At 43.0% G+C, this 10,894-nt stretch overlaps 1 protein-coding gene across 1 annotated transcript; it reads right to left on the bottom strand.

Annotated features, from left to right (window-relative positions):
- Positions 1–2,456: 2,456 nt before the first annotated feature.
- On the bottom strand, positions 2,457–4,630 carry LOC149135299 (uncharacterized). The gene has a single exon (XM_089354247.1). It carries the CDS (start codon positions 4,463–4,465, stop codon positions 2,600–2,602), a length of 1,866 nt encoding a protein of 621 aa, XP_089210373.1. The 5' UTR covers positions 4,466–4,630; the 3' UTR covers positions 2,457–2,599.
- Between the last annotated feature and the right edge of the window lie 6,264 nt (positions 4,631–10,894).

Below are 10,894 nucleotides of genomic sequence, written 5' to 3'. Positions count from 1 at the left end.
GCCAAGGCCTCCGTTCAGCGGCTGTTGACAGCAGATAGAGCGCCTGACCAGTGGTACCTGACCCTTCCACAAAAAGTTGAAGAGCAAGCGTACTATCTTGGTTAACCAGCGGTCGGGACAAGGGACGACGGTCAAACGGTAATAGATGACGGATGCGATGTACGCATTCGCTACCTCCGCTCGACCTTTCAAGGAGAGCTTCCTCTCAGCCCATTTCTGGGTGAGGTTGGCCACCCTGTTCGTCACTTCTTCCCAGTTTTTCTCCAACTGGAGGTCCGGACCGAACCAGACCCCGAGCAGTTTAACGGGTCCGTCTGTCCAGCGCCCTACGACGCTGTTGGACGGCATGGACTTGCCCCTCCAGGTGCCTAGTTGCAAGCCCATTGACTTTTCCGCGTTAATTTTCGCACCTGTCACCGCTTCATACTCGTTTAGTGTCTCGCCAATCAGGTCAATATGCCAGTGGCTCGACACCATCACGGTAACGTCGTCGGCATAGGCAGACACGCTCCTTCCACATCCCAGATCACGCGGGACGCCCCTCAAAGCCTCCAGCTTCCGCAGTAATGGCTCGAGAGTCAATACATACAGAAGGGAGGAGAGAGGACACCCTTGGCGAACCGAACGCGAGATGTTGAACGGTTCCGATAGATGGCCGTTCACCCGTATGACCGAGCAGATGCCGCTGTATAAAGCAGCTATCCACCCGCGGAAGACCGGACCGAAACCAGCTGCCTTGAGAACAGCTGCCAGGTATCGATGGTCGACCCTATCGAAGGCTTTAGACTGATCTAAATTGATCAAAGCCCCACCCGCGCCAGCTTCGTTACCCACTCTCTCTATGATGTAGCGCATGAGATGGAGGTTGTCGTGGATAGACCTGGTCGGCACAGCGCATGTCTGCGCCTTGCCGATCAGTTTGCCCACGACAGGCGCCAATCTCTTGGCTAGCACCTTGGCCAAGATCTTCAACTCTGTGTTGAGCAGAGTGATGGGCCTAAAGTTCCCTATAATGTCCCCCTTGTTTGGGTCCTTTCTTAGCAAAGCCACCACTCCCCGACAAACAAAAGCAGGAATTCTCCCGTTTTGTTGCCAGTTGCAGTAGACGTTTGCCAAGACGCCCGCAAACAAGTCTGGCATTGACGTAATAAAGCTCGTAAGGCAGACCATCCAAACCCGGCGATCTACCTCTCGTGCAGCCTTTCATCGCTTCCCGTACTTCCCAGGCAGATATCGGTCCTTCGCAGCACTCGGCCTCGCTGGTCGAGAGTTGCGGCAGGCCGTCTAGGTACACATCGAAATCTGTTCCGTCGTCCGTCCTACCGTTTGTCCCGAACAATTGAGCAAAGTGTCGCTGAAAGGCCGAACACATCTGCTTCGGTCCCGAAATCTCGCAGTCGTTCTGGTCCACCAAAGACCGAATGGTCGCTCTGTTGCCACGCTTCGCCTCAACCACGCGGGCCCATCGAGCGGCCTTAGTCCCCTCCCCGCTTACCGAAAGTGCTTTAGCTCTGACAACGCAGCCTTCATGCTTGGCATCAAAGTGTTGGTCGAGGGCCAACTTCGCTGCTAACACGTCGGTTGCGATGCCTGTCCCAAGAGCCTCGTCTAATTTGTTAACTAAATCCCGCTCTGTTTTCTTACGTTCTACAGCTAGAGCCTTGCTAAACCTAATTGATTCTGCTCTAATTGCCCGCTTCAGGGCGAACCACCAGTTGTTGTTGATGATTGCTCCGGTTAAAGCCCTCTTAACTAATAAACTAATCCGGTCACTGTAAGCTTTGCACGCCGTTGTCGACGTGTTTAGCTTCCAGTAACCGGGGCCTTGTCTATGGAGCCTATCTAAGTCGACCGTACAGATCACGAATTTGTGGTCCGTGTAGCCGACTATGTTGAATTGTGGACACCCTATGCTATCCTTATCCGCTGGCCTACAGAAAAATCTATCTAAGTACGATCTAGACGACCCGATGCGATTAGTCCAAGTCCACATTAGCACATTCGGGTTGTCTAGTCGATACCTGTCGGACAGCTGAAAGCGTTTGAGCAGGTTGGCGAGGCTCTTGCATCCCCCTTTCCTATTAGATGCTCCCGCACCCACCCTATCGATACGTTCGTCTAGGACAGCGTTCCAGTCCCCAACTAGCACTAAAGTGCGAGAAGTACCTAGGAAAACCTCCAGACGTTTGAAATAATCCGACTGCCCTGCTCCTGTCGGAGCGTAGGCAGCCAGCAGTCTGAAAGCAGCGCCATCACTACTATCGACGTCCAGGACCACCAACTTACCTTCCGGATCCAGGAAGACTGCCCTTATTTTCAAGTCTAGGCCTTTCCGAAATAGCACCGCAGTACCTCCACCGCCCGCTCCCGGCCGACACGGAGATAGGAAAATCTCGTACCCGCCAAAAAGGGCTGCGAGTTCCTGCGGGTTGGAGAGCCTGGTTTCACTAATGGCTGCTACATCTACACTGTAAGACCTCAGGTCGTTCAACAGGTGACCTTGTTTCCAAGGCGACCCGAGGCCTCTCACATTTATGCTTCCGATTCTGAGAATTACCATGTTTTTTTTTTAAAGGAAAGTATTAGAGGAGAAAAGGCTCTACTTACTGTTTTCTGGTGGGGAAGCTCCCCTATGTTTTCGTGTGGGTGTCTCCACTAAATTTTGATAAAGGCTCTGGGAGAAGCTTCTCCCTAGCGACCCAACATCATTCGGAAACTTTTCTTTTATTTTATTATAGTTTTCTTGGGTTATTTTTAGTGTGAGTATGTGTGCTGGTGGTGCGTTGTGTAGGGGTATAATGAAATTTGTGGTGTTTGCATTTGTATTGTTTTTTAGAAAGTCTAATAAGTGTTCATTTTTTGTGTTGATGGCTGTTACGTTTGTGGTGTGTGTGAGTGCTGGTGTTTGCGGTGGAGAAGGTGTTGCTATTTGTTGTGAGTGTGTGTTGTTGTTGCCGATGATGTTGGGAAGCTCACCTTTTTCGCGCCTCCCCTCTTTGTCAATTGTTTCTTTTGTCTTTCTTTTTCGTTTTTTTGTTGGTGGTACAGTTTGCCACTTCCCTTTTTCACTATCAGTGTTCGCACAATCCGAGCTGATCTGATCTGAAAAGGGAATGTTTGTCGGATCTGGTGAAGATTCTTTTACAATTTCTGTTGTTGCTGGTTCTGTTATCTTTTTTGGTGTGGAGGTTCTTGGTGTTGGTGTTGGTGTTGGTTTGGTGATGGATGGAGATGGTGGTGTCGCTTTTCGTGGTGCTGGTGGTGATGGTGTTGGTGATGATGGTGTTGGTGGTGATGGTGTTGGTGGTGATGGTGTTGGTGGTGTGGAGGCTTTTGGTTGTTGTTGTTGCTGCAATTTTCTGTTTTTGTCTGCCTCCATTCTTTGCTTGTAGATGGGGCAGTCTCTTTTTAGGTGTTTTTCACTGCTGCAGAGGTAGCACTTTGGTCTGCGCCCCTCTACTGCAATGTGTATTCTACTGCCATCCGGCAGGTTTATGGCGTCGGGTATGGTATTTATGCTATCTTGTTCAATCTGAACAAGGAGATGCATTTCCATGCCCAACCAGTTTTTTTCTTTTACTCTGTTCACCTTTAGGATAGTGGCAGTCTCTTCAATGTCGAAGAGCATAGCTGCCACTAGCCAGGAGATGTTCAGTTCTGGTGGCACATGATTTATTTTTATTTCTGTCACACGTCGACCAAGGTATGTCGGCACGAGTAATAATTCTTCCGCCTTTAACGGTGTTGTAGAGTGCCGGATGGCATCCTCTTCCGTTGGGAAGCGCACTTCCACTGTTCCAAAGCGCTTCCCTTTGGTTACGAAGCTTTTTTGGCCCCATATCAGCTTTAGAGCTAACTCCAATCTCTGTGGAGTAGCATTCTCCATCTTTTGGTATTTTGTATTGAATACCTTGTATACTATTGTTTTTCTTTTCGTTGTTTGTATTAATGCTTGTGGAGTGTTAAGGAAGACATTATTGCCATCCCTTCTTAACAATTCCTTGGCATTCTTTATTTCTGCCATTGTCACTTGGATTTCTTCTGAGCTCTGCTTAGCTGCGGAGGCGAAACCGTTACAATGGCTACTGGTTGTGGTCTTGGTACTGTTGCTCGTGTTGTTTACTTTGTTTTCTTTGTTCTTTTTTTCCTCCTCCCTCTCCGGTGTAGAAGCAATGGTGGAGGTGAGGGCTGGGAAGTCAGCAGCAGAGAGTCTGTTAAACAGACCTGAATCAGGAACACTGTCCACTATGGCGTCAGCTGGGCGAGGTGGAATGTGACTTGACCTGTCATTCTTTTTGTCGGGGAGTGATGCAGAGAGAAGAGAACAGCTGGCTGCTCTTTTCACTGGCATTTTGCCTTTTATGGCATTAACTGGGCGGGGTGAAAAAAGACTTGACCCGTCATTCTTTTTGTCGGGGAGTGATGCAGAGAGAAGAGAACAGCTTGTTTTTTTTTTTTCTGACATTTTTCAGATATGATACGTGTGAAATGTGAAAATGGAAGTTTTTCAAACGAAGAATTCACCCCTAAATGGGGGAAATCTCTCCTAACCGACTAGCTCCGCAAGAACCTAGTCGGCTTGGCTACAACAATATATAAAATTTAAAACAGATTTCAAAAGATTTCCGGGTAAAAACGGCAACAACTTACAGAGCTTCGGGAGACACGTCCATCCGCTTGAATAATAATATTGAATAGTAATAATAATAATAATAATAATAATTAATTCGTTTTATTGGCCACAAGGGCTAATATCAATTAAAGACATATAAGGACAAAGACAGGACGAAGGTTACAAAAGGTTTTGTCCGAAAAGGTAGGAAAGTTCGTCTAAACAGAGGAAGAAAACGGAGAAGGATATAATAAATAAATAGATAAATAAATAGATAAATAAATAAGTAGAACTCCCAAAGGGGGAGGCGCTTCGAAAAAGGAAAGGTTACACGTGGAAAAACCCATAAAACCACGGGAGCCTGGTCAGAAAAAATAAGAAAGGGGTATAGAGCCCTTTCTCCTTTTACATTACCTTTTTTTTTTTTTTTTACAGGTGTATTCTCAGAATTGGTCCGTTTATACTGGCCATTTTTCCAACAGTCACCCATCTTTCAACGAATTTGCTATGAGACAGCACTTCCCTCTCTACTCTCATCTTCCTTTTCAAGTGGAACTTGAAAAAGTTGATGAGGCCTTGGCCAAAGAGGAAAGTGTCTGTCTTTAACCCTTTCAAACGGGTCCACCATATCACCTCTTTCGCTACAGCCACTAGGCATAGGAAAATTGCCTTGCCCTCCTGGTTAAAGGAGGTCGGCGGGTCAATTCTCACGATGGATCCAGCTGATAGCCGGATCCGTCCTACACGTGACAGTAGCTGTTCGATATAGACCCACAGGTCAGCAATGCTCGGGCACTGGACGAGTGCGTGCAGAACGGTTTCGTCGTCCTGAGCGCACCTCGGGCAGGCCCGGTTGACGGCACTTCCATGTCGGTAGAGTTTATCTCGAACAGGTAGCGCACCTCGGTAGCACTGCCAGGCGAGGGACCTTTGGAAATTATCCATGGGCCCCGGCCCGAAAGTTCTCCTGAACAGACTGCTTAGCTGATTATCCTCGACGCCTAGAGTTTCCCCGAGAACGTCGTCGCACTTTTCTCCCACTAACCCTCTATAGAAAGCTAGAGTGGATCTACTACCGATCGCACTGCCCGCCTGACTGAGGGCGGTGAGAGCTTGGCGGCACTCGAGGTGCCAAGCGCCCTTTCTCGGTCTACGTTTGATCCAGGATTGCAGCTCTGTTAAAGAAACGAGCTGCGGAAAATCGCGTCTGACGAAAGGCGACCACACCTGTTCACCGTCCAGGAAGCGCCTGAGATGTCGTAGCCTGAGCGCATGTTTGCGCATCAGCAACCACGGCATGCCAAGGCCTCCGTTCAGCGGCTGTTGACAGCAGATAGAGCGCCTGACCAGTGGTACCTGACCCTTCCACAAAAAGTTGAAGAGCAAGCGTACTATCTTGGTTAACCAGCGGTCGGGACAAGGGACGACGGTCAAACGGTAATAGATGACGGATGCGATGTACGCATTCGCTACCTCCGCTCGACCTTTCAAGGAGAGCTTCCTCTCAGCCCATTTCTGGGTGAGGTTGGCCACCCTGTTCGTCACTTCTTCCCAGTTTTTCTCCAAATAATAATAATAATAATAATAATAATAATAATGATTTTTAACTTTTGTGTAATATCACACGTTTGTATAGTAACATCTAAGACACGTTATACATTGAATTGAAAGACTTCGACAAAATGAGATTATCTAAGCAATTAATAAGCAAACACTTCCTCTAAGTGTCTAAAAATCTGAGCGACACTGCAGAAAGATAACGTTAACAAGATCACATGATTGGAATTTTCAACTAACGTACACAATTTCCCATTGTAGTGGGTATACAGTACTTACAAGCGACCAAAATACACAACTCTTATGTGAGTCGTAGCTAAATCCTGCAAGATATATTGTCCGATGTTCTACCGATTCTTCCAACTTTGATAATGGCGTCTACCTGTTGGGGATCGTTGTGGTTTTCGTCACTGTTTACAATTATCATTTTTAAAATGTTTAATGTATCATATAGATAACGCTGAATCCGAATTTGTTATTCATTTATTCCAGAAAAGTGTTATAGGTGTTCAAAGTTTGATAATTTTCAGAATTTTCAGCCAATCAGAAAACAGCGCGTTCGCTGCTTCTTCTGTCATCGGTGCGGGGTGGAGGATCGGCATGTCAAAACATTGCTACTTCCTTTGTACACGCACACACATACACACATATACTCACACAGAGTTGAAACGCTGTTTGAGTTTCCTTTTAAGCATTGAATGTTCACCGTATCACTTTATTGCACACATACATACACACACACAAACATTCACATACCTCCCTTCTACATGCACACACATATACTCACACAGAGTTGAAAAGCTCCCTCTACCAGTTTGCCATCACCCCTTCCTTCTTTATACAACTATCACCCCTTTCCTTTCTCATTTATCTATCACTCCTTCCTTTCTCATTCATATGTTGTGACGGAGAAAAAAACGAGAATGTTATTATAGTAAGAAGATATCTTTCTCGTCCTTGTGCACATGCGCAGCATCTTTGGTTATTATGGAAACGGAGTTTTTCGTCACGGTGATGTGTAAAATACGCGCTTCTGATTGGCTAAAATACCCAAATTTTGAAAATTTTAAAGGCTAATAACTTTTTAACTATGTATTCATTTGAAAAATGAATTTATTTATGAATTTTATTTATGATAAAAATGAATTTTATTTATAATTTCACTAGGAAAATTCTATTCATAAAAATTTTTATTAGGAGTGTTTCTTAAACCGTTAGCTTCACATTTCAACAGCTTAACTGAAATCTAGCACACGTAACAAGAGGGATATCGTGGAACAGAGAAACTGCGGGTGATACAGATAATTTGACATTATTTTTTAATTCTGCATGCAAAAATGTATAAGATACAGGTATTCTTTTCATTGGGACCAATTCTTTGTTGACCAATATTATTCTTATCGTAGTTTACAAAACCAAGCATGAAAACGTTACTCAGCTTTGGAGTTTTGGAGACAGACGCCCCCTTTTCACATATACACACACATAATGAATAGAGAAAAGAAACAGTAAGATGATACATGTTGATTTTATTAACCCTAACCCTAACCCTAATTTTTGCTTATTTAGAAACCTACAATGAAATTAGGCATTTCTGTTTATTTGGAAACCTACAATGAACAGGTCAGACGCTAAACTACAAATTTCACAGGGTACAACCTTAAAGTTGACACCACTCCGCTAAACGCAAAAAATTTCTGTTTTGCTATTGGCTAAAAATACCCAGTTTTTTCAATTTTTAAACCTCAGTAACATTTTTCTCCAATTTCTTTCTCCACAACATCAAACCTTCAAAGCAATGAGACTGGAAGGCTACATTATTATAGCCGATTTTCAGATCTTTTACTTCCTTTTAAAAAATGTACATTTTGCGAATGACAAAAACTAGATCCAAGAATATAAAGGGCAGTACTATGTGACCAAGCTACCAGCTAGAAATACCAACCAAATCTTTCTCAACTCATATAACACCATTTGAAAACTAGTTCACATTAAACAATGTAATCCTTGGGGTGTGGGTGGGGGGTAATAGAAAGGCCAGATCTACGTGGTGAAACTACCCGCTAGAAATAACCAAATCGTTTCCAACTTATAACCTTACCATATGGAAACAAGGTCACCTTAGACATTATAATCCTAGATATGTAATGCCAGGAGGATGGGAAATAAAAAGATTGAATTGTTACAGGTGGAACACCTTTGATCGTAGATCAAAGCCTGACCTGGGGTTAAACAGCAAAAAAAAAAAAAATGAAAAAGAATACAACGAAAAACAAAAACAAAAACAATTCAATTCACAGTTAGTTGCTAATGCGAAAGTACACGGTAGTTTCCTTCATTAATTGTCTTCTTGTCGATTGTTTATCGATAAACAGTTGTCTTTCTTTTATAGTTGTCGTCGCTCTCCTGTTAAGGAAGTAGGCATTTCTTTTACAGAACCATCCCTTATATTGCGCCAACAGCAACGATTCAGGAATTGGGTTATTTTGATATTGTTTTTAAAAAGAGAAAAAGAAAGAAAGAAAGAAACGTGCGTTTTATATGGAACGTCCAACCTATCCATAAAATTAATAACGTCCACGTCTTCAAACACTAAATTAACAACACTAGTGTCTACTCCTCCTCCCACTCCGTCCCATCTCTTCTTCTTCTTCTTCTTCTTCTTCTTCTTCTTCTTCCACTACTACTACTACTACTACTACTACTACTACTACTACTACTACTCATCTCCCCCACCTTCATCTTGTGTTTGTTTCAAGTATTATACCATTAGATGTTATTTCAAGTAAGCGATTTCGATTCCCGTTTTCTTATTATCATCATCATTTTCACCACCACCACCACCACCACCAAAGCCACCAACACCACCAAATTCCCACCACCACCATTATTATCGTCAACATCATCATCTTTTGCAAATATTATTCTACAGAATATTGTCACTGTTCCATTCATTGCATCTAGAATGGTTTTCAGATGTCGTTAAATCAACGCTTCTGACAAATAAGTGGTTGATTATTCTATGTACATAAATCCTTTTTTATCTTAAATGGAATTACTAATTAGTAATGCAGAAATTAATTATCTGCCATTGCTCATCACTGAGTAGGAACAATGTGTGAAATTATTCTTCAACATAAACAATTCAGCGAATCATTCGCATTACTTACCGGTTTCTACTTAGAACACATAATCATCGGCAACATACGGAGTATGCTCTAAAACACCCAAGGATGCTTTCAAGATTATTATCAGAGAAGCAAGCGATACTTATGATTATCGTATGAAGCCTAAAATTTCTGTAGTTTCCCAAATTTCAGCTGGCACTGTTGATCTTTCGAGATGAAGATCTAGACAAACACGACAAGATCCGTTTGTCAACCCCCTACACCGAGACACATGAAAACGGCACATCACATGAAAACAGTACAGAGACTTACTCTTTTACTCTTTTACTTGTTTTAGTCATTTGACTGCGGCCATGCTGGAGCACCGTCTTTAGTCGAGCAAATCGACCCCAGGACTTATTCTTTGTAAGCTTAGACCTTATTCTATCGGTCTCTTTTTGCCGAACCGCTAAGTTACGGGGACGTAAACACACCAGCATCGGTTGTCAAGCGATGGTGGTGGGATAAACATAGATACACAAACACACATACATACACACACACACACACACACACATATATATATATATATATATATATATATATATATATATATATATATATATATATATATATATATATATATATATATATATATATATATATATATATATATACATATATATACTACGGGCTTCTTTCAGTTTCCGTCTACCAAATCCACTAACAAGGCTTTGGTCGGCCCGAGGCTATAGTAGATGACACTTGCCCAAGGTGCCACGCAGTGGGACTGAACCCGGAACCATGTGGTTGGTAGGCAAGCTACTTACCTGTGCCCACTCCTGTGCCATGATCATTTGTAAAGAATGGAAGCAATCTTCTTAACACAGCCACTCCTGCGCCTATATGTGTGTATTTAGCTTTGATCTAGTTGATGGTTAACAGAAGAAAACGTGTAAGAAATACAGAGGCCTTCAATAGGGAAAAAAAGAACGAACACACGCACAGAGAAAAAAGGTTAAATAGAATTAAAGACGTTATTGAGGAGAGAGAGAGAGAGAGAGAGAGAGAGAGAGAGAGAGAGAGAGAGAGAGAGAGAGAGAGAGAGAGAGAGAGAGAGAGAGAAGATAAGAAGGAACAAAGAGCGACATGCTGGAAAATGAAAAGCAGCAACGGAGGGGAAAACCAGATAGATAGATAGATGGGTGGTAGATGGAGGCGAGAAGGCATTAGTTGGTCGAGAATATGAGGGAATATGAAAAACAAACAAGGGAATTATTATTGGTTATAAAGGGAGATAAAAAGGACCAGAAAGAAATGGTTGTACATTGGAGAGACTTGTGAGTTAGTTATTTAGGAGTATTTTTATCATTTTTTGCTTTTTTGTTCTATTTTTCTTCTTCCTTTTTATGATTCATTCCATTGCTTTTTTTCTTTTTCTTGTTGTTGCTTTGTTTATTGTATTTATTTATTTTTAATCGAAAGGCTCAAAGTGAATATTAAGAAAGAAACATACTGGGCGAATAAGTAGGTGAGGGTATCATAAATCGGTCTCAATTGTATATGGCATTTAAGTAATGCTTGGCAAAGGACCAAGCCGTCACGCCTCACTGATAAT

The sequence above is a fragment of the Octopus bimaculoides genome, chromosome 6 (genome assembly GCF_046866305.1).
Source record: "Octopus bimaculoides isolate indiv1 chromosome 6, ASM4686630v1, whole genome shotgun sequence".
NCBI lineage: Eukaryota > Metazoa > Mollusca > Cephalopoda > Octopoda > Octopodidae > Octopus > Octopus bimaculoides.
Note: the sequence above shows the minus strand (reverse complement) of the source record. Positions and strands in the feature narration are given on the sequence as shown.